Source organism: Colobus angolensis, unplaced genomic scaffold (genome assembly GCF_000951035.1).
Source record: "Colobus angolensis palliatus isolate OR3802 unplaced genomic scaffold, Cang.pa_1.0 Scaffold316, whole genome shotgun sequence".
Classification (NCBI taxonomy): domain Eukaryota; kingdom Metazoa; phylum Chordata; class Mammalia; order Primates; family Cercopithecidae; genus Colobus; species Colobus angolensis.
In genome coordinates this window covers 2,258,324-2,283,429 of record NW_012116444.1, presented here as the reverse complement: position 1 = coordinate 2,283,429, position 25,106 = coordinate 2,258,324, and the positions used below count along the sequence as shown (strand labels likewise).

General features: G+C 38.1%; 1 protein-coding gene across 1 annotated transcript in view; it reads left to right on the top strand.

Moving 5' to 3' along the window:
* LOC105518295 (coiled-coil and C2 domain-containing protein 2A-like) overlaps window positions 1-10,485 on the top strand; it is a 35,209-nt gene extending 24,724 nt beyond the window's left edge. Inside the window, exons 9-11 of the mRNA XM_011951235.1 lie at window positions 1,608-1,755; window positions 8,527-8,665; window positions 10,144-10,485. Of these exons, the coding sequence (XP_011806625.1) occupies window positions 1,608-1,755; window positions 8,527-8,665; window positions 10,144-10,485 (629 nt within the window). The remainder of the gene's footprint in view (window positions 1-1,607; window positions 1,756-8,526; window positions 8,666-10,143) is intronic.
* Window positions 10,486-25,106: the final 14,621 nt, after the last annotated feature.

The following is a 25,106-nucleotide window of genomic DNA, read 5'->3' as shown; positions in this document are numbered from 1 at the left end:
GCAGCCTCCACCTCCCAGGTTCAAGCAATTCTTGTGCCTCCAGTAGCTGGGATTACAGATGCCCGCCACCACGCCCATCTAATTTTTGTATTTTTAGTAGAGACGGGGTTTCACCATTTTAACCAGGCTGATCTCAAACTCCTGATTTCAGGTGATCCACCCCCCTCAGCCTCCCAAAGTGCTGGGATTACAGGCGTGAGCCACTGCGCCTGGCCCTGTGTTTACAGTATTCTGTTAAAAATGAATTAAATTATTCATTCAGATGTTTAACTAGATTGTTTAAAGCTTTGTCTTGGGTCAGATTTTTGGGAAATTTCAAATGAGCAGTTAGCACCCATGCTTTTTGTAGGCCATCCAAGGCAAGGATAGAATGCTGTCTGGAAAGCGAGCTCTGCTTTTGAGTGGGCTGGCTGCTCTGCCTCTACCTCTCCTGTAGTGAACCTACAGGTGCTCGCAGACATATGGATTTGTCTTTGAACTGCGTAGGGAAGGGAAGAAGAAAATGAGGGAGGGAAGAAAAGAGGGAGGGACAGAGAAAAGGAGAGAAGAAAGAAGGGATGTTTCTGTTATTTGTTTTTCAATTGCTTTTACTCCTCTTATACGGTTAAATGTAAGTTAGTACATCTCTGAGAGCACTGTCATTCCTCTCCTTCTCCCCATTATTCCTTTCTTTCACCTTCCTAGGGGTTTTGAAACTACTTGGGCCTATTTGGTGAAAAGTAAGGAAGTATGAATGAGTGAGCGAGGAGGAGAGGGGAAAAAAAGGGCAGAGAATGAGGGAAGAATGGAGTTTGCTTCAAGTCCAGATGAAGCAGAAAAATAAGCTTATAGAGACCTGGGAGAAAAGACTCAGGACTCAAAAAATTTAGGGAACACTGGGCACTCAGCAAAAGTTTTAAGAAGTATTGTTAAACTCTTTGGAGATTAGATGCAGAAGACTTGGGAATGTAGGGAAAGAGGAGAAAGAACAGCTTGCTGGCCTCTTTTTCTGCTGCCAATGGTCCTTTCTTGCTGGAAGCCACTCCCACAGAGAATGGTTAAGAAGCCTCCAGGCATAAAAGGAAGAAAATCGTGATATTCATCTCTACAAATCATCTCAATCTTTACCTTATCTTTTACAGTCCTTGAAGGATGTTAGAGAGGAGATGAGGGAGGGCACTAAGATAAGAGTGGGGTTAGGGCCAGGAGCAGTGGCTCACGCCTGTAATCCTAGCACTTTGGGAGGCCAAGGCAGGTGGATCACCTGAGGTCAGGAGTTCAAGACCAGCCTGGCCAACATGGTAAAATCCCATCTCTACTAAAAATACAAAATATTAGCCAGGCGTGGTGGTTGACACCTGTAATCCCAGCTACTCGGGAACCTGAGGCAGGATAATCACTTGAACCCAGGAGGTGGAGGTTGCAGGGAGCCAAGATCGCCCCACTGTACTCCAACCTGGGCAACAAGAGCGAAACTCTGTCTCAAAAAAGAAAAAAAAGAGTAGGGTTAGCACAGATCTTCCTTTGTGTTCCTAGAATTCCACCAAGTAAAACTCAGGAAAAAACCCACAATGTGCTTCAACTGCACTTAAATCAATTTGTATGTTTTTAATGCCCTTTATATACAGATGTGCCTTTTCTTCTTGAGGGAAATGGAACTGAAGAACTCTGTCTTTTGACATCAGGAAAACTTAGCTATTCTCTATCATGGAGCTTAGATGAAAATGGTCTTCCTCTGATACGTATGTCACAGTCATTGAGATCTTCTTACTGCAGGTAATAAACTTTTATCTTTGAAAAATAATGCCAGGTCTCAGCAAAGCATCACACAAAACATATTATGTGTAAAAGAGAAAACTTGAGCAGCAGTAGGAAGAGTTTGGTTTATTTGAATGTTGATTTATCTTTTATTTAAATCATTCTACTAAGGTAGTATGTGTATTTATATGTAAGAGAATGTGTCCCTTCAATGCTTGGAATTATAGCCACATAGATGATGAGAGAGTCATTCCCAGAGTCCCTCACTTATAGGCAAAGGTCCAGACTCCCAGGAACTTTATTTCTGGGGCCTGTATATCTCCCAGTCATTTTGGATTAGCAAAGAACCATTTATGCATTATCATGATTCTGGGAGTTCCCAGAAGAACTGGGGTTAATTTTCAGATTAATTATTTGTGGGATTACTAGAAATAAGTACAGTAAATTCTATGAAAATGAGGATAATGCTGGCTTCCATAATGTGCTATGTTTGAGGGAAATGGTAAATATAAAGGAAAAAGTTTACTTCATAATTTAAAATAATGAACAATGATAACAAAAATATATCCTCTCCCCTCCCCATCTTAACACATATTTTTAAAAATAAATGGAAATGAAAAGCTTCATACAACTATATGGCATTCTAGAAAGGGCAAAACTATGGAGACAGTAGAAAGATCAGTGGTGCCAGAGGTTCCGGGGGAAGGGAAGAATGAATAGATGGAGCACACAGGATTTTTAGAGTAGTGAAACTATTTTGCATAACATTATAATGTTGGATACATGCCATTACACAGTCGTCAAAACCCACAGAATGTACAACACCAAGGGTGAACCCTAATGTAAACTATGGACTTTGAGTGACAATGACGTGTCAATGTGGGTTCATGGACTGTGGAAAAAAGATACCACTCCAGCAAGGCATGTTGACAGCTGGGGAGGCTGTGCGTGTTTATGGGGATGGGGTGCATGGCAACTCTCTGTGACTTCTGTTCAATTTTGCTGCAAATCTAAAACTTCTCTAAAAAATTTTATTTTAAAAATACTATAGTTTTGAAAATTGTTATGCGTAACTAGATTAAATGGAAAATCAAACCTGAAATTAGAGACTGTTTAAAAAATAACAAGGAGAACATTATATATAAAAACTAGTAGCATATGGCCAGAGTCATAGTAAGAGCTCATAAATGCTTTTCTTCGGTATGTAAGAAATTGAAAGAGAAAAAAACTAAATGGCAGTAGCACAAGGAGATCCTTGGTGTGAAAGAAACTGAGGTAGTAGGGGTAGTTTACTTACCAAGGAGTTTGACAATAAAAAATATGCTAAAAAATAACAGAAGACAAAAGAATCAAGGTACAGATTTCTTAAAAATTGGGGCCATATTTATCTTCTTAAAAGAAGTGATTAAAAGTGATGAGCTTACAAAAGATTGAAGTCAGTGGGGAAAAAAGACCCAATATATTGGAAAGAGTATGAAGTCCTTCAGAGTCCGGAAGGTATCAAACCAGAACCCAAGTGAATACCTGTGGTTCTGGAGAAGAGAAACTCTCTCTTCCTCAACTCAGGGAATGAGACAGTCACCACTATGAAGACAGAAATAGAACTTTGATGAATGTCCTTGTTTTGCTAAGTAAATGAGGTCATCTTCTTAGAGACCTGGAGAAGGGCATTTTAAGAGCAAATCTTACAGTTATTAAAGGTCATTCATTTTGGAGCCAGTGGAAAAGTTTTTAATACCCAGAACTATTATTTTGTTATATTTCTTTTTTTTTTTTTTTTTTTTTTGAGACTTAGGCTTGCTCTGTCGCCCGGGCTGGAGTGCAGCGGCCGGATCGCAGCTCACTGCAAGCTCCGCCTCCCGGGTTCACGCCATTCTCCTGCCTCAGCCTCCCGAGCAGCTGGGACTACAGGCGCCCGCCACCTCGCCCGGCTAGTTTTTTGTATTTTTTAGTAGAGACGGGGTTTCACCATATTAGCCAGGATGGTCTCGATCTCCTGACCTTGTGATCCGCCCGTCTCGGCCTCCCAAAGTGCTGGGATTACAGGCTTGAGCCACCGTGCCCGGCCTATATTTCTTAATATTTCTCTAGCATAGTCTCCACAGCAGCTATTCCTAATCTTTGCCTCATCATAATATTCTTTGCATTTTTCTTGGAGTGAGATGTTTGTCCTCCTCACTCTGAGGCTAACTTTTATGCAGGTAATTTGGAACTCTCTGTATTTTACAATTCTACTGATGCATTTATATCCTTTTCTTCCATTATCTTCAACTTGTCCATCTCCCTAGGCTGTTGGTCTTTTGTACCCAAAAGCCTTCTTTGTTTTAAAACGAACAAGCACCAACTCAAGCACCTGATTAAATCCTGAAGCCCATTTTGGCTAGTTTTTCCTACCAGAGTTCTCCTATGTGTGGCCTACCGGTCTGCATACATTCCCTCCACTTTCTGTTCACACATTCCCTTCCTAACTCTACCCACTTGTCACCGAAGGTTACCAGCAAGTGACCTTCAAGCCATATTCAGTGGCTTGTCTCCATTGTCTTACAATTCCTATTACTTGGAAACTCAAGCTTACAAAAGATTGAAAACAGTTATATGCAAGGGTGGGACAGATGACAGATTTCAGCAGGAAGTATATTGCAAGAGAGGTTTTCAAAGTCCAGGGCCCTCTCTAAGTCAAGCTTTAATACCACATTAAACACAACTCTCTGGCTGGGCACGGTGGCTCACTCCTGTAATCCCAGCATTTTGGGAGGCCGAGGTGGGCGGATCACCTGAAGTCAGGAGTTTGAGACCAGCCTGGCCAACATGGTGAACCCCCATCTCTACTAAAAATACAAAAATTAGCAGGGCATGGTGGCACGTGCCTGTAGCCCCAGCTACCCGGGAGGCTGAGGCAGGAGAATCGCTTGAACCCGGGAAGGAGTGGTTGCAGTGAGCCAAGATCATGCCATTGCACTCCAGCCTGGCGACAGAGCGAGATTCTGTCTCAGTAAACAAACAAATCAGAAAACAAAAAAACAAACAAAAACCACACCTCTCTTATCTAAATGATCATTGTCTAGAGTTTTCATTTTTAAACATGAAACAGTTTTTCTTACACTCACTAGTTAATAATGTTTGCCTTATTTCTTATTTCCCATCCTTCATTCTCAATTTACTTTTCATGCTGAAAGCATGCTCCTTTAATGATTCTTTCAGTTGGTTTCTATGGATAGCAAAATTCTTTAGCCTTTCTAGATCTAAAAGTGTCTTTATTTTGTCCTCATTCTTAATAGTTTAGGTGAGTAGAAAATTTGAGGATGTTCTTTATTTCCCTTTAGCATTTTGAAGCTGTTACAGTACTGCATTATCTATTGGGATTTATCATTGCTATTTATAAGTCCGCTATTGGTCTAAATGTTGGACTTTTATAGGCTATATTTTCTCTCTGATAATGTTGAAATATTTCACTTTAATTCAGAGACAGAAAGTGGAATAAAGGTTACCAGGGATGGGGAAGGGAGAAATGGGGAGTTATTGTTTAATGTGTACAGAGTTTCAGTTTGGGATGAAGAAAAATTTCTGGAAATAAGTAATGATGATCGTTATACAATGCTGTGAGTATGCTTAATACTACTGAATTGTACACTTTAAAATGGTGGTAAATGTTATATTATGTATCTTTTACCTTAATAAAAAAGGAAGAAATTGCCATGAAAAAAATTTTGCTTTATCCTTAAAGTACTGAAATTTTACTATACCATGTACGTGTGGATTTATCATTATTCCTTTTCCTGCTTAGCAGAATAAATTTTATGTTTAAAGACTCACATCTTTCATCAATTACAGAAACGTCTCAACTACTATTTCTTCAAATATTACTTCTTCATTATTTCCACTCTTCTCTCCTTCAGGATTTCTTATTGAATTTGTAGCCTCTCAGTCTATTATTCATTTATTTATTTTTGAGACAGGGTCTCACTCTGTCACTCAGGCTGGAATGTAGTGGTGTAATCATAGCAGCCTCAAGCTCCTGGACCCAACAATCCTCCTGCCTCAGCCTCCCTAGTAGCTGAGACTGTAGGCAGGTGCTAAATTTTTTCTTGCTTTCTTTGTTTTCTTTTTAAGAGACAAGGAGGTCTTGCTATGTTGCCCAGGCTGATAAACTCCTGGGCTCAAGCAATCCTCTCACCTTGGCCTCACAAAGTGCTAGGATTACAGGCCTAAGCCACTGAGCCCAGCCAAGCCTCAGCCTAACTATTATTTCATATTTTTATGTTTTTATTTAATCTGCATGCTGGGTGAATTTCTGGGTACTATTTTTTAGTTCCTTAATTCATTGTTCAACTTTGTCCAGTGTAAGTTTTATTTGATTTTTATGTTATAATTTTTACTTTTATTTTCTGCTGTCAAGTTTTCTGTTTGATTCTCTTTCATATCTACATTTTCTTATTTCATTTTGGCATTTTGTTCCATTATTTCTTGCATTTAAAAGTGAATTATTAGTTTTCATTTGTTTTTACATCTTAAGCATACTTCATTAAAATGTGTTTGGCAGACTTCCATAAAATGAATTTCAGCTAGAATTAATTTAATGTTCTGATAGTTGATACTGTTGATTATTTTTCTGAGCATGGCTTCATTGCTCAGAAGTTTTGGTTAGCAGGGTCATTTTGAGTTGGAGAACTTTTGGGTGATTTTGATTTACAGGTTTCTGGGTTTTTGGTGTTTTTTTGTTTTTGTTTTATTTTGTTTTGTTTTGATTTTGTTTTTTCTCTCTCTCCTTCTGTATCTACCCCTCCTTACCTAATGGTACTGAATTTGACTTCATCTGTCCTCCTAAATCCAGAAGTGGGCCATAAGCCTACTTACTGGGTAGGTTGGGAGGCTGGGTTGTTATACTGGGTTGCTATTGGAGTCATCACAGATCTAGGCAACTGGTGAGCTGTGAGCCTGGTTCAGTTCCTCATTATGAGGCAGTGTCTGTGTCCCTTTCCCTCTCTAGACTCACAGCTTCCTAAAAGCCACAGCCCCATGCAGTGGTCAGTATTTTTTTTAAAGGTCCCTTTATTTAAGTCCCCTCCCCCCACTTCAAATCTTTGGCTTAAAATGATAAACCTGGTGCTAGTTCCCTGTCTCAGGAACTGAGCCCACAACCACCATGGACTGCTCATCAGCCTGAAGCCCAGCAAGCCCACAGTGCTATCCCCACTCACCACTCTGCCTTTCTTTTCCATTTCTGGTTCACAGGAATGTTTATCTTAGCTCTCAGCATAGTTATATTCTTAACTGTTTTTTAACATCTTTATTGAAATACAATTCACAAACCATAAAATCCAGCCAATTAAAATATGCAGTGCAATGGTTTTAATGTATTCACAGAGTTGTACAACCATCATTACAATCTGGAAATGGATGGTGGTCATGGTTGCACCACATTGTGAGTGTACTTAATGCCACCGAATTGTGTATTTTAAAATAAAGTGGTAAATGTTATGTATATTTTACCTCAATTTAAAAACATGGTGGCTGTGGCCTTGCATTTGGGTGTATAAGCCGAGGTCTTGGGGCCTGCTAGAATTAAAGCTTGCCTCTTTCTTGGGGCCATGCTATACTTTGATTCTTTTGTCGGAAATAAGATGTAAATGTCAGGGCTGCATTAGATAAACAACAATCAAAGAGTTTCCTATGCCTTTTATAAAGTACTGTTTCCAGCTCTCCATCATCAAAGTAGAAATCTTCAATTGAAAAGAAGAGAGGGGGAGGGGAAAGGAAGAGAGAAAAGGAGGGAGGGAGGGAGAAATCTTCAATCATTTGACTGGTTTTGACCCAAGGAACAGCATTGCTGTGAACCATAGCCCACAGCTATAGGGGCAGCTGGGGGAATCATTGTAGCAAGGCTCTGAGATTTTTATTACTTTCTCTGAGGCAGAAACCATGGGACTATGTTGAAATTCAATTACAACTTTCTTTATTGTTTGTTGTTGTTTTTGTTGTTGTTGTTAAAGGATATAATGGGAAAAGTTTCTCTCTAATCTATTCCTTAAGATTTAAGCTTTACCTGAGGCTATCTTCTAGGGGATCTGGGCTAAGACTGTTTCTAGAAGGAAAATTTATTACATGATGGTGTCAAGGGTGTCAGGTCCTAGCACTCTTATGACATAGATATCAAAACAGTTCAAAATGAGGGCAGACATGGGAAGCAAAAGAAAAGAAAAATATGCAAACTTCACCTATTAGTAATTTTCCTTATATCTTACCATACCACACATTGGCTTTTGCAGCAGTAGCCTCAGAAGATTCATCAAAGAAATATGAACAAATGTTTCCACTGTAAAGATGTAGCCTAAATGTGGTTTTTATTTTGTGTGCTTTCTTAATTTTGCTTAAGTGAAGATTTTGATTAAATTTCAATATTGTACACCCTGTGAAAAGAAAATATTTTAATAAGTTACTATGCTTAGGGTTTACATAATACATCCAATAAGCACCATTCATTTAAACATCTACAATATTTTAGCTGTTACATACAATATAGATGGCAAGGATCAATATTTACAGACTATTCTTAATAAGGTTACTGTCTCTTATAAACATTTATCAAAAAGCTATGATACAAGTTAGAGTGAGAACTAGGAGAGATATCACATCTCAACTTTCTATTTTATCCATAAATACAGAGGATGGATAAATTTTATCTTCAAATACCCAGAATGGGTACATTTTTACCCTATATAACAGTGTATTGTATGTAATACATATATTGTATATTGTATGCAAGTTCACAAAATATTTTCTCTATGTTAGTATGTTAAGGAATGTAGATGCGAGAAGTGTTCCTGGAATTCCATGGCTCATTAATGAACAGAAGCTTTTTGAATGGGCAAATGAAGTCAGAATTGATCCAAATAATCCAGAATATTCTGATTTAATGGAATTTGTTATGGTAAGTTAAAGCAAATATCAGTACTGTAAACATATTCTGTTTCCTAAGCTCTACCCCCCTTTCTCCCCCATAGTTTGCTATATATTTTTCTAGGCTCTAGGGTTTATGTAAAAGTAAATCTGAGGACAGAGACCATTTTCAACCGGTGTACAATACTGTAAAGGCAATTAGAAACTCAGCAACTGAAATAATTCCGCCTTTAGGCCTGATGGATGGTCCTCTGCCACTACTTAGCAGCCACAGCACATCCGACAGTCTTTTATGCTAACATCTATTGTGCAGTTACCATGTGCCAGCCATAGTATTAGATACTGAAGATATTGAGATGATTTATAAACACAGTCCTTCTCTCAGACTGTATTATGTAGTCACTTCTACTCTTCTTTATTGCCAACTGAACTGCTGTATGTAACTCACACATGCTTTCTTCATACCTTTATTCATGCCACTGCTCTGCCTAGAAGGGCATCCATAACAGTTACCTTATTCACCCTGCAAGTCTAATAAATGCTTCCCTGGTAACCTCAGTTAGGCACTGCATCTCCTTTCCTTGCTTTCCTGTTAACCTTTCTTCTACTTTTTTAAAAAATCAACTCTTATGACTAATTTCATTTTGCCTTTTACCGTAGTTTTTTTTTTTTTAGACGGAGTCTCATTCTGTTGCCAGACTGGAGTGCAGTGGTGTGATTTCGGCTCACCACAACCTCCGCCTCCCAGGTTCAAGCGATTCTCTTTCCTCAGCCTCCTGTGTAGCTGGGATTACAGGCACGTGCCACTGTGCCCAGCTAATTTTTGTATTTTTGATAGACAGGGAGTTTTACCATGTTGGCCAAGCTGATCTTGAACTCCTGACCTCAGGTGATCCACCCGCCATGGCCTCCCAAAGTGCTGGGATTACAGGTGTGAGCCACTGCACCTGGCCTACAGTAGTTATTCATTCATATATTTTATTTTTCCTTGTGGAACTACAGCTAATAAATCTGTGTCTCTCTGGTGGCAGCTAGCACTATTCCTTGCATGTACTATACACTCACATTTGCATTTGTTGAATAAGGCAACCCATAAATTAGATTGCTGCAAGTAAGCTCCCTAGATTAGAGCTTCTCAGCTGAGGTGCAGAATTGGTTATAGGTATACAGAAGTATTGATCCTCTCTCAACTCAGGACAACCAGATAGGAACAGTCTCATCTGTCCTATCAGTGTACAATACAAAATTCAGTGTACAGTACAAATATTTTTGTTTTCATTGTAAGTCACGACTGGGAAAAGGTTGGAAAGCCACGAAGGCTGGATGCTATTTTGTTTTGTTTTATTTTGTTTTGTTTTATGTTCTAGACTACAAATTCAATTGCTCCATTTCCTACTTATATTGCCACTCACATCTCACAGTTGAGGGGGACAAAGTCTTTTGAAGTAATTCCTGAATTTTAAAAAATTAATATTTTAAGTAAAGACTTTACATTTTTATGTTTTACAGTACATGAGACTTAAGGGGCAGGATAGTCCAAAGTATTTTCGTCTTGAACAGTTGCAAGATGAATTTAACTTTGTTGCTGAAGAGAAAATGGCAAAGAGTAAACGTTTCCAGCTATTGCAACTTAGAAATGCAGGTCAATTAGATAATTTCCTTCTACAGCAAATGCCCCTCCATGATACAGAGATTCCAGATTTTCTCTTCCAGGTATTTGGTTTCTATTTGAATATGGCTTATTGTATGATAATGTTAACAGTTTGCTGCTTTAACCCTAAATTAATTTATTTCTTTTTTTTTAAGCTAATAATCTGTAGACAGATTTCCTCTCTTCTCTATAGGCATTAAAAATGTATGTATCTCCCAAATTCCAGAAATTCTTTAGCTTGACTTTACAATTTAGTGTTGTCTAGTCTATTCAGTATTCAGCAGCCAAAATCCTTTAGGCATATTCTAAATTTATGTAACTATTGTATTTTTGTTATCATAAAATGTATCACCGATTTAAAAGCGGCTTTGGGAGTAAGGGGGAGAGACACTACCGCAATAAACTTAAACGTTACTTATAAGGCCCATCTCAATGTTAGCATCTTTAAAATATTTCTAAAAGAAAACAAAAGCTGGAATGCACAATAGGTTCTCACCAGCTGGTGCCAGCCAGCTCTAGCACACTATCAAATAAAGCTAGCTTTTCATATTAGTTGCTTTAAGTTTGCTACTTGATGAAATTTGGGTATGAATCAAATATTAGATAATATTGGAGAATTGCTGGTGATGCTTATGGCATTGTGGTTATGTAGAAGCACGTCCTTAGTCTTTGGAGATTCATACTGAAGTATTTATCTAGAGATGCTTAAAGTGTCATGATGGCTATAATTTACTTGAGAATATGTTAGCCAAAAATAAAATAAATAAAAACAGGTAAAACAAACATGATAAAATATTAATTATTTAATCAATGGGGTAGGGATATGAATTTTAATATTTCTTTTTTTCAGTCACGTGCAGTGACTCATGCCTATAATCTCGGCACTCTGGGAAGCCGAGGCAGAAGGATAGTTTGAGTCCAGCAGTTTGAGACCAACCCGGGCAAAATAGTGAGACCTCATCTCTACAAAAACATAAACAAATTAGCTGGGCATGGTGGAGCACACCTGTAGTGCCAGCTACTTGGAGGCTGAGGTGGGAGGATCACTTGAGGTCAAGGCTACAGTAAGCTGAGCTCCTGCCACTGTACTGCAGCCGGGGCGACAGGGTGAGACCCTGTCTTAAAAAAAAAAAAAATTACACACACACCCACATACACATGTGTGTGTATATATATTTCTACTTTTCTATATGTTTGAAAATATGAAAAAAATTGAACAAAAATAAATAGCATCTAATATACCAGTAAAACCCCACTAAAAATGTAATTTAACAAATATATCACTTGTAAGAGCAATAAAGACTGTAAGATACATAGGAATATATTTGACAAAAGTTGTGCAAAAACTCAACAGATAACATTTTGAAGTATTTTTGAATGATATACAAAAGAATCTGAGTAAATGTTCATTGATAGGAAGAGTCAACATTGTAAACTGCCAAAACTACCCATATTAAGCTGTAAATATAGAAATGCAATTCCCAACCAAAGAAATAGAATAGGCTTATTATGCATATGTGGAAATTTTATATTTGACAGCACTGTCATTACAAATCAGTTGGAAAAGAATGAAGGATGCATTAACTGGTCCTGGAATCATTATTCATATATGTGGAAAGAAATAAAATTAGATTCAGATATCAGAAAAGAAATAAATACCATGTGTAGTGAAGATTACTTGTGAAAAGCAAAACTTCAAATGGGCATTTCAGTTTTGGGATACAAAGGCATTTCTTAAATAAGACATGAAAAGTATAAATGATAAAGAAGAAGATTAATTAATTTTTCTTTGAGATGGAGTCTCATTTTGTCACACAGGCTGGAGTGCAGTGGCGTGATCTCGGCTCACTGCAACCTCCACCTCCTGGGTTCAAGTGATTCTCATGCCTCAGCCTCCCTAGTAGCTGAGGCTACAGGTGTGCACCACCACGCCTGGCTAATTTTTGTATTTTTAGTAGAGACGGGGTTTTGTCATGTTGCCCAAACTGGTCTTGAACTCCTAACTTTAAGTGATCTACCCACCTTGGCCTCCCACAGTGTTAGGATTACAGGCGTGAACCACAGTGTCTGGCCAGATTAATAAATTTTACAACATTAAAATTAAAAGCCTACAGATTAGAAAAGTTATTCCCTACATATATAAAATTAAAATATTAATATCCAGAGTATTGTATTAACTCCTACAACTTAATACTTTAAAAGTAAATAAAGTGATGTGAGGCCGGGCACGGTGGCTCACACCTGTAATCCCAACCCTTGGGAAGGCTGAGGTGGGCAGATCACAAGGTCAGGGGTTCGAGACCAGCCTGACCAATATGGTGAAACCCCGTCTCTACTAAAAATAGAAATATTAGCCAGGTGTGGCGGCACACACCTGTAATCCCAGCTACTTGGGAGGCTGAGGCAGGAGAATCACTTGAACCCAGGAGGCAGAGGTTGCAGTGAATTGAGATCATACCACTGCACTCCAGCCTGGGCAACAGAGTAAGATTCTGTCTCAAAAAAAAAAAAAAAATGTAAATAATGTGGTATGAAATGGCAATATAATATTTTCTTAAATAAAAGTTTTACTTGCAAAAGAATTAATTTCAGGATTTCTTATGGATAATTAGAAGGACAAGTAACTTATCTTCAGATAATGGAGCATGCGTTGTTTCATGGCTGAAGATTCTAAAGTATTTACGTCATTATTTTTGTATAGTCTTTAATAATATCTATAATATAAAATCATTTCCAAGTGCTTTGGGGATATATAATACTGAAAATACATAAATAACAAATGCAAATTTACTTTATTTAGATGAAGCATCCTGAAAAATAATCTTATACTGACTATATATGTCATATTAAAATTATTGATTATAGTCAACACACGTTGACTACTTACTATATGCCAGGCCCTTTACATATATTGTTTCAATTAAGTCTCACAAACAATCTTATGACAGAGGTATTATTATTATTATTGAAGAAGAAACTGGGGTCTGGAGCAGTTAATCAGCTTTTCCAAACCACACCAGTTAGTAAATGCCAGGGCCAACTTGAACCTGGGACTGTCTGCCTCCAATACCCATGCTCTTAACCACTTATTTTGTTTTTAGTGATACAGGGCAAATGCATACATGAAGAATCTTTACTCAATCCTCTTCACTTTTTAAAAAATCATTTTCTCAGTCACAAATGTTGTTCTTAATCATTACTCTAATTTAAAAGATGAATGGACTTCAATCTAGACCCAAACAGAATATAGTTAGAAACTGGTTTTTAGCTCATCCTCAGTGGGAGAATCTAGAAGAAATGTTTTCTTCTTTCAGTCTCAGAGTGTTTCCAGTGCCTTACACATGGACTGAAGTGACTAGTGATATTTATTGCAATGTGTCATACGTAAACTCTTTGTTATATTCAAGAAGTGAAACTAACAATTCTGTATTTAGGAGTATGAAAGTCAGAAAGAGAAGGAGGTATCCATTTCGGTTGTAAATTCTATTACAGCACAAAGGATTAATTCTGCCAATTTGCTGAAAAAGGTAACCACACAGTATCAGAAATATATTTGCATTTGTTTTTGTGAAAACTTGTCTGCTAGATCCATGGTATTATAGTCCTGCCAGAGAGTCCAATGGACGAATCCACTCACTCGTCACCTCTTTCAGGTCACTGAGGAGTTTTCTGTTCTTTTCAGACCTCTTTATGAGAGTTAGGTTACTTCATTGACAGTGAACTCATTATTAAAGCACATCCCAAACTTTTCTGTTTAAACATAAATTTTAAAGACTTCTCATCTCTTCTTTGACTCTAAAAGTTCACCTTGAGAGATACCCCATCATTTTGCCAGAACTCCTGTATTTACTGGTGCCTCAAGATGTCATGGACCATAGCAATTCAGGAGATGAAGGCATGAAGGAGCTACCAGAGGCACACAGACAGTATTAGAAAAATAGATATGCTTTGAAACAAAGCCAAATAGTGAACGTATACAAAACACTCTAGCAGAGCCTTAACTAGGTTTGAGTGGAATCCTTCACTGGATTTCATGCCTGATTTCTGTAGACCCCTCATCACGCCACTAGACTTAGTTAGCTTAGTGTAGGGGCGACATCTACAGCTCCTTAGTGCCTAGCATAGTATCTTATACTTAGAAAGTGCTGATAAATGTTTGAGAAATTAATGAATTAAAGGATGGGAGCTGAGGTGGTTTCTACAACTCCTACAAAAGGAGACTCTCACCCACCTACATCTTCTTTGCTATAGAGCACCAGAGCAGCCTTGCAGGGTAATTTGAAAAGAAGCAGGGAAAGCTACGGAAAGATCTAAGAGATACATTCCAGATCCCTCATGGGGACAGGTGAGAGACAACCCCCAGGCAGGTGTGTTCTAAAGACTTGTTCTTACTACCCTGTGTGTCACCGGCAAGTAACCAGATCACTGAGTCCCACTTTGTTTTTTATAAAAACGGACAACATTAATGCTTGCTTTGCTTTACATCCAATGTGAGGAGCAAATGAGATCAAACTGCAAATATTCTTCTAGTTCGTACGCCATGACTGTGAGATGGAATGTGAACCGCTGTAGCTCTCCCGGGCATGAGACAGCCCCCTTTTTCACTGGCAGCTGTTTTTCCCACTCATCCCTGACTCTCTTACTTCTTCTTTACTAGCTCGCTCTATTTTTTAAGTTGGGATGTGCTTTAATAGTGAGTTTGTGGTCTCAGGAAGTAAAGAAGTGTTCTTGCTTATAAGAAAATAGAACACATATCCTTCTTATCCTGTTTCTTCTTTTTTATGTAAGGAGAAACCCAGGAGGGAGGGTAGCAGACGGTTAGGAAGGACATAAGACAGCAAGTATCTGAGGATGCTTGAACTTCATACAGGAATCCCGGAAAGGCACTTTCCAAACATTTTGTATTTAGATTTTAACTCCTTGTGAAGACTTCTTTGCTATCTGAGGACAGTTTAAAACTACAGGTTTGAAAAGCAAAATAAAATGAAACTACAGGTTTGGTAGTTTTATGGGATAATTACTATAATCAAAGATACTGGAAAAGTTTGCTCCTGGAGGCCTATTAGGGCCATAGGTACCTAAATCCTTCCATGGGAGGAACTCATGGAAAGGTGAGTTATGTGCGTTACATTTCCTGCTGTGTTACTAGAGTCAGTGATGGCTGAGGCCAGGGTTACAGCAGTACAGAATGAGGTCCCAGTAGTCTCAAATATTACTAGATAAAACTTTTACTGAAACATTTTCTCTAAGAGGGTAGCACATCTCTTCAATCTGTCCATTTCATTAATTTATTCAACAAATATTTATTGAGCACCTACTATAATTCCTGAGCTCCTTGAGTATATATTCTATAAGTCAGATAATGGGAGACACATTATTAGTACGTTACAGAGTGAAAGGTGCTATGAAAAATAAAGTAAGAAGAGGGAACAGGCGTTCTGGCAGAGGCGGAGGTGGGGGGCATTGGGGTGAGCAGGGGCACAATTTTAAATAGATGTAGTCAAAGAATCTGGTAAGAAGGTAACACTTCTGCAAAAGACCTAAACGAGACGAGGAAGCTAGCCATGGAAGTTCAGGGAAAGAACATTCTAGGCCGATGGAACCAGCGTAGAAAACTCGGCATAGAAGCACACCTGGCCTGTGGGAGGAACAGCCAGGAGCTCAGCCTGCATCGTGCCAAGGGAGAGTGGGAGAAGAGAGAGACAGTGGCCAGTGAAGGGGCCACCAAGATCTTGTTCACCTTCAAGGGAAACAATTTGTTGTCCTTGTGGCAGGATAATTTTTAGGAGTTAGTTATGTTTTTCCCATTCGTCTCTCACCACTCCATTTTCTTACCTGCTTCAAGGAGATAACTAGGGTCTAGGTTACGTTGTCTCCAGAATGATCTTTGACAGGACAGAAAGCAGAAAATTGCCTCCAGACCTGCCTCTGTCTGGTTTTGTATCTGAAAAACTAAAGACGGTAAAAGGAGAAAAGGAAGGATTTCCTCAGACTAAAAAGGAGATGTTCAGAGTCCTTGGAGGAACTAAGGTCTGTGGGTTCTCCAAGTAGGAAGAGCTCAAGGAGATGGCTTCCTTCAAGCACTGACTTTCTTGCCAGAATGAGGTCTTAAAGTCAGAATAGGATTGACTTGAAGGAAATACAGAAATGGGATCACATTTCCTTGTGTTTGTAGATCAAGACTCACATCCATTACTAGTGGCTATTGTAGAAGTGGATTCACAGGGCAATCGTCTCCTTTGGTGAAAACTAGTTCTGGCCACATACACTGTGAGTTAGAGGAAAAAAATAAGAGAGCAAAGAGTTTAGGATGAGATGAACTGGATGTAGAAGGACAAAAAAGTGGAAAGAAATAAACTACCTTTGGTGTGACAGTGTGAAAGTTGGAAATGACTTTAATAATGGCAGCAAACAGAATAGTATTTTCACTTGTCTAATCCCCCACTCCATTCATTGCTTGCAAAAATTAGGAGTAAAATATAGTGGCACCAGTAGCATTGCAAATACTTAACCTTAAAATATAAACAATACATTTATTTATTAAATTCTAAAATTTTTTTAGGTGAGAAGGTTGATAATGAAGAGAATTGTTAAAATTAGCAAATGTAACTTGTCAGATATTGTGACTGATTATGAAGAAATTGCGTCTACAAGGTAATTGCTAAAGACTATTAAGTATGAAATATAAACCTTTAAGATAATCTCTTTAAAATCCTCTAAGTTCTCTATTTTTATTTTAATTAAGCCATATGTCAGAAGATGCGGTTTCCGATTATAACGTGAAATACAATGACTTAAAACATTTGGTCAATTTAAAGTTGCATTTTGGGATATCTACGTGATATATTTTCAATTATATAGTATTTGGGGGCAGTTTTTTTGCCCTCTCCTTGGACAGGTTTTAGGGCAAGAAAGAAAAATTCAAGAAACACCTTTGTCCCAAATTAGTTATGCCCTAAGATTTCCTGTCCTGAGACTGCTATGGGAAAAGTTGTTGCTGCTAGTACAATGCTAAGCCTGTAATCTCCCCTTTGCAAAACGGAGAATCCTCAGCTGTACAAAGGTGCTGAGATCCACAGGCAGCAGCTGGGAGAGCGTTTGGTGAAGTCACTCAATTCTCATACTGTTCTATCTGTGAACTAAGGGTAGGAACAGGGCCGTCTCTGGGAAAACTCCCTGGAGGACACATGCAGACTCGGAATGATCAATAAGGTTTTAACTCATGTAGGATGCTGAACTCTAGTGTGTTTTACTTTTCAGTCCTTGAGGGAAAAATGAGTGTGAACATAAAACTATAATTCTATGGATTTGTGTTGCCCAGGTTGGCGGCATATACAACTAATTCTAGTTTCAGAGCCATGTAGAAAATGTTAATATTTGGGCACTTTCAAGAGAATGATTCCTGAACAATGAATAATCTTCCAAAAGATCATCATGTTTCATGGCTTTACCTCTCCATGTCCACGTCTCTGTTTGGACCATGTACCCAAAGGGCACGGAGCAATCACGGTCTCTCTCAACATGAGGGAACATAGCATCTCTTCCTTCCTATGCTAAGAAAAAGATTTCTCCTTGAGTTTAAGACAATTTGGTCTCCCCTCCATAATGCAGAGAATATGGTTCAGAATAATGGTCTCATTTCAATTACTCAAAAGACTGATACCTTTTAAAACCAAGAAAACAAACGAGGCTAATGATCAATTTTTACTCTTTAGCCAATTGACAGATGCAGTTTGTCAGTTTGTTGAACCACGGAGAAAGTTAAAACCTCAGAGGAAAGAAAGGAAAAAAGTCAGAGCGCAGACGATCTCTGATGGAGATATTAAGATTCTTGTCCGAATAGTGAGGGCCTATAATATTCCTACCAGAAAAACAACAATTAATAGGTAAGGCAATATGCCCCAATTTTTAGAGTTGCAAAAGGTCTACCTTAAATGTGATAATTCTCCATGCTGTTCTATTTGTAAACCTTTGCATGTTGTTAATACTCCACATACATAAAATGAACGAAAATTGAAATCTTCATTTGCATAGTCAAACCTACTGTCAGTGCCATGTATTAAGAGTTTTCTGAGGTTCAAGATTCCCAGAGTAACTTTAACATGTATATTTTGAGGGTATGGGCTGCATTCTCACCTTCTTATACTGTATCAAGTAAATGCCTTTGTCTCTATTCCCTGTTGTGAAAATTCTGAAGCTTCTGCTGCCAACTGCCCTATTCCATGCCACTGAGTCTCTCAGTACTGGAAGCAGAAAGCTGGAGAAAATGAGTGGGACACTAATTTTGTTTTGGGAAATGCCCCAGGAAAGCTGTGAAGCAAATGTGGAATGGTGTGTAAAATCAGAATTGCTACAGTTGCACCCTGCTGTGTTTTAGACCTGCTATTTTTAGGTAACAGCTACAAATTGTATGTGCCCCAGTGGGTTTTATTTGTGTTTTGGGGGCAGAGGATACATAGGGCCAGAGTGGTCATCACCAGTGGATGGGCAAAGTACATGAATATTAAGTGCCCACGTGTATTTAGTGTATCCTGGATATTTAATGTGTCATATGTTTAGTGTCAGTATGATTTGTGTATTACTAATATTTAGTACCCAAATGCCTTAAGAATGTTAGGCATTCCCCTCTGTCTGTGTTCAATACGTGTGCCCTGCTTGCTTACATTTATGCCTCTCACAACTCATGAATTCTTCCTATGAAAAACAAATGCTTTGCTTACTGGCTACTAATCTATAGTTAACATCTCTTAAAGGTTTTGCCAGTATCTTACAAATTACAGTCTTGTTCATCTAAAAGAATTAAATATGCTCAAAACAAATGCATATTTCAAAGGCTGTTTTGTGAAATAAAGACATATAAAATCCCCACCATTTTCTATAAGCATCCTGCTGTTAAAAAAAGAAAAAGAAAAGAATATTGTAACACCAAAAAAGTAGGAAGGATATATTCTTAAAGTATAACTTGTAATATATATATATATATATAGTGTGTGTGTGTATATATATATACATAGTATGGTCTAGCCCTATGGGGCTTAGTGGGTGTTCTCCCCATGTGCAGAGATGAGAGATCATAAGAAACAAAGACACAAGACAAAGAGATGAAGAGAAAATAGCTGGGCCAGGGGGACCACTACCACCAAGACGCGGAGACTGGTAGTAGCCTCAAATGGCTGGGCGCACTGATATTACATACAAGACAAGGGGGTAGGGTAAGGAGGGTGAGTCATCCAAGTGATTGATAAGGTCAAGAAAGTCACGTGATCATGGGACAGTGGGCCCTTCCCTTTTAGGTAGTCAAAGCAGAGACGGAAGGCAGCATACATCACCATTTTCTTCTATGGCACTTGTAAGAAAGATCAAAGACTTTAAGACTTTCACTATTTCTTCTACTGCTATCTTCTAAGAACTTCAAAGAGGAACCAGGAGTGCGGGAGGAGCATGAAAGTGGACAAGGAGCATGACCATTGAAGCACAGCACCACAGGGAGGGGTTTAGGCCTCCAGATGACTGCAACAGGCCTTCATAATATCCAGCCTCCCACAAGAACTGGTGGAGCAGAGTGTTCCCTGACTCCTCTAAGGAAACGAGACTCCCTTTCATGGTCTGCTAAGTAACGGGTGCCTTCCCAGGCACTGGTGTTGCCGCTTGATCAAGGAGCCCTCAAGTGGCCCTTATGCAGGCGTGACAGAGGGCTCACCTCTTGCCTTCTAGGTCACTTCTCACAATGTCCCTTCAGCACCTGACCCTATACCCGCCAGTTATTCCTTGGTTATGTTAGTAATACAACAAAGAGTAATATTAAAAGCTAATGATTAATAACATTTATACTAATGACTGATAATATCCATGATCATCTCTATATCTAATTTGTATTGTAACTATTCTTATTCTAACTATTTTCTTTATTACACTGCAACAGTTTGTGCCTTCAGTCTCTTGCCTTGGCACCTGGGTAATCTTCCATCCACAATATATATTTTAATTGACATCCATCATGAATAACTTGCCCTTTCTTCCCCTTTTACTGAATACCTGTGAATATTTTATCATAGACCAGATCTAATCCATAGTTCAGTATTTAGGAGTTGCGCTTCCAGAGTAGTAATTATCAAATGTTTAGCTGTAACCACACATGATAAGACAATTCAAAGCAAACTCAGTAAGAACCATAGATACTGACTTATATATCTTCATAAGCACAGGAAAAACCCACCCACTCCTACCAAAACTAATATTAAAACTAATTAAGGAGTATGTCTCTATATTGTTTTTCCTGAAGAGCCGTGGATATGCCTACTTGTTCGAAATCATCTATATCTTGCCTCAGACATAAAGAAACAATCAAATCAGTAGCCTCGGATGAGATCTTACATGAGATAAGTATTTAACACTTCTATAAAGTACAATATTGATTATGTTTATTTTGAATTACAATTGACTCTTAATTCATCTCTCCATCTATATTTTCTTTGGCTTCCAGTTTATTTTCCATGACACAGTAAAGGTGGTGTTTATAAAATGTAATTCTAACCATTTCATTCCCTGCTCTCGGGGTCTATATGATAAGGTATAAGCTCCTTAAAATGCCTACAAAATCTTCAGGCATCAGGCCCACGCCTACAATCAGCCTCATCTCTCTCTATCCTGCTTATCATGCTACTCCTTGTTCCACGAGGGCCCTACTAGTTGTTTCCTTTGCCTGGAATGGCCTCGACACATATCCATGTTATTGTCCAAATGAACTATGACTTAAAGTTTCAAAACACACGCTCAAACAATGATACTCTCCTTATTGTCACCCCCCAAAAGTTAATAATTCCTTTTCCTGAATAATTTTCATACCTTAAAGATATTTCTCTAATTTCTCACATTTCATTGCACTTGTTTGTTTACCTGTATGTTTCCCCCGATAGACTTTAAAATCCTTAAGAGGAAGTTCTGTTTATCTTTAGATCCTAGAAAAGTACCTGATACAGAATAGACACAATAGATGTTTATTCAATAGATAAATAAATAATGGTCATTTGAAAAACTAGAAAAATTAAGCCATATATTTGCCAAGTAAGTTCCTAGGCCTCTATCTTTATCGACTATATACAGTATTTCAAAATCTAGTCAATGTTTATTATGTGTTTCAGGATACTGTAAATCCATTCGTGGAAGTTTTTTTCCAGCACACTGTATACCAAACCAATACAGCAAGTGGATCTCATCCATGCTGGAATGAGGAAATTAAAGTAGATTTTATGTAAGTTGGAGTTCATTTTTCCATAGCTCCTAAAAAAAGAGCAATAACAAAATTATTTTCTTGAGCCACTTATTGAAAATAATTATTGAAATAGGCTTTAAGCTTTTAAATTATGAAATATTTGATGCACATAACCCAATAATGTACATTGTATAGCATAATATATAATCTTATGTATATATAAACATAAGTTCTAAAGAAAAGTAATAAAATGAATACCTATTTATTTACTATCCAGCTTAAAAAAATATAATATTACCAACACCTTAGAAGGCCCTTTGTGCCATTACCTAACGGCATCTTCTTTCTTTCTCCCCAGAGGTAATAACCATGAATTTGTGTTTATCATTCTTTCTCTCCTGTATGATTTTACTTCATAGATATTCATCCCTAAGTATGTATTATTTACTTATGTATGTTTTCAACTTTATATAAATTGAGTTATATTTGTGTATTCTTCTGTAATCTTGTTTCTTTAATCTTAATTATTTTGAAAGATTCATCCATGTTCATGCTTGTAGCTGTTTGCTGTGGTCTAAATGTGCTCCCCAAAATTCATGTGTTGAAAACTTAACCCCCAATGTTGGGAAGTGAGGCCTAATGGGAGGTGTTTTAGGCCATGAGAACTCCACCCTTATGAATAATGTCATTATAAAAAGGGCTTGCAGTGTAGGTTCACTTTCTTCTACTCTTCTGCCATGTAAGGACACAGCATTTGTCCCCTTTTTCCCTTCCACCTTCCACTATGTGAAGACACAGCAAGAAGGCCCTCACCAGACACCAGATGCTGACATCTTGATTTTGAACTTTGCAGCCTCCATAATTGTAGGAAATAAATTTCTGTTCTATAAATGACCTAGTCTCAGATACTCTGTTATGGCAGCACAAAATGAACTAAGACATTGTTATTTATTTATTTTTACTTCTATATTGTAATTCTGTTGTATAAAAATGCCTTAATTTATTTATACTTTCTTCTGTTGATGAACATTTGTCTTTTTGCTAGTTTTTGCCATTGCAAGCAATATTGCTCTGGACATTCTTGTACTTGTCTTCTGGAGCACATGTGCGAGAGTTTCTTTTTAAGATAGTGGCTCTCAGACCTTTTTAATGTATTTGAATCATCTAGACAGCTTTTTTTTTTTTTTTTTTTTTTTTTTTTTAGGACAGGATCTCACTCTGTTGCCCAGGCTGAAGTGCAGTAGTATAATCATAGCTCACTGACTCAAACTCCTGGACTTAAGTGATTCTCCTGCCTCAGCCTCCCAAGTAGTGGAGACTGCAGAAATGTACCATCACACCCAGCTGATTTTTTAAAAATTGTTATTTTTGTAGCACTAGGGTCTCACTATGTTGCCCAGGCTGGTGTCAAACTCCTGGACTCAAGTGATCCTCCTGCCTGGCCTCCCAAAGTTCTGGGATTACAGGCATGAGCCACCACACTTGGCCTGCTTCTTAAAACACAGATTGGTAAGCCCACTTCTCTAGTTTCTAATTCAGTAGGTCTGGGGTAGGGTATGATAATTCCATCTTTAGCAAGTTCCCAGGTGGTTCTAATGCTACTAGTCAGGTGACACTTTGAGAACCTGTTTTCTAGGATATGTGTTCAAAAGTGGAATTGCTAGGTTGTAGCTGAAGTCAGCTTCAACTTTACTAGACAATGCCAAACTCTTTTCTAAAGTGATTATATCAATATACACTCCCAACAGCAGTATATACAATTTCCTTTTGTGCCATGTCTTCAATAATATTTTGTATTTTAAAAATTATTTTTCTCAATATGGTGGATCTAAAATTATATTTTCATTGTGTTTTAATTTATAATTTCTTCTTTTTAAAGAGGCAGGGTTTTTTTTTTCAATTTTTTTTTAAATTAAGAGACTTTATTTTTAGAGCAATTTTAGGCTCACAAGAAAACCGGGTGGGAAGTACAGAGTTAACCCCCTCACCACAGCACACACACAGCCTCCCTCAACATCTGTGTTGTGTGATATTTGTTATAATCAATGAGCCAACATTGACACATCATTATCAACCATAGTCCATAGTTAACATTAGGGTTCACTCTTGGTGTTGTACATTCTATAGGTTTTGACAAATGTACAGTGACATGTTTCTACCATTATAGTATCACACAAAATGGTTTCACTCCCCTAAACATCCTGTGTGCTCTGTCTGTTCATCCCTCCCTCCCCCTGGAACCTTGCCAACTACTGATCTTTTTACTACCTTCACAGTTTTGCCCTTTAAAGAATGTCATTGTGTACATCAAGGTTCTCCAGAGAAACAGAAGCAATAGGATGTAGACTGAGAGAGAGAAAGAGAGAGCGAGAGATTTATTTTAAGGAATTGGCTCACATGATTGTGGAGGCTGGCAAGCCCAATCTGCAGGGTAGGATGGCAAGCTGGAGACTCGGAAAAGAGTTGCAGTTTAAGTCTGAAGGAAATCTGCTGGCAGAATTCCCTTTTCCACGGGGCAGATCAGTCTTTTGTCTATTAAGGTTTTCAACTGATTGGCTAAGGTCCACCCTTATCATGGAGGATGATCTGCTTTACTCAAAGTCGACTGGCTTAAACTGTACCTAAAAAATACCTTCAGAGGCCAGGCATGGTAGTTCACATCTGTAATCCCAGCACTTTGCGAGGCCGAGGCGGGCAGATCACTTGAGGTCAGGAGTTCAAGACCAGCCTGGCCAACAGGGTGAAACCCCGTTTCTACTAAAAATACAAAAATTATCTAGCCGTGCTGGTGGGCACCCGTAATCCCAGCTAGTCGGGAGGCTGAGGCAGGAGAATCGCTTGAACTCAAGAGGCAGAGGTTGCAGTGAGCAGAGATCACACCACTGCACTCCAGCCTGGGCAACAGAGGGAGACTCTGTCTCAAAAACAAAAAACAAAACAAAACAAAAATCTTCAGATAAACATCTAGAATAATGTTTGACCAAATATATAGAAACTGTGGCCTAGCCCAGTTGACACATAGAATTAGCCATTGTAGTCATATAGTTGAAATCATACAGTATGGAGCCATTTCAGATTGTCTTTCTTCCATGAAAAACATGCCTGTAAGTTTTCTCCATGTCTTTTTATAGCTTGATTGCTTACTTCTTTTTACTCCTGCATAATATTCTATTGTATGGATGTATCACAGTTTACTTATTTATCCACATTGAACTTCTTTTCATAGGTTCATTGGCCATTGGTATTTTCTTTTCTGTGAAATGCCCTTTCATTACTTTTGTCTATTTTTCTTTTTTTTCTTTTTAGAAATTATTTTATTTCTTCCATGATGATTTAGAGGGACTATCTTCAAACCAGTACAAATATTTCATAAATAATATCTAGCTGTTTTCTAACCAATTGAGTAATTTGTTGCACAATAAGCCACGTCACATCTAAGCAAGAAATACATTAAGTTTGACTAGTAAAGACATTACATAGTGAATTAGGATACAATTAAAATTTGCTTTAAATATTTATTTGAGGGAGAGGACACCACACTTCTACTCAATGAACAGAAACATTTGTACTGTCCAGAGGTCTTTTATTATCTTTTTTTTTTAACACCAA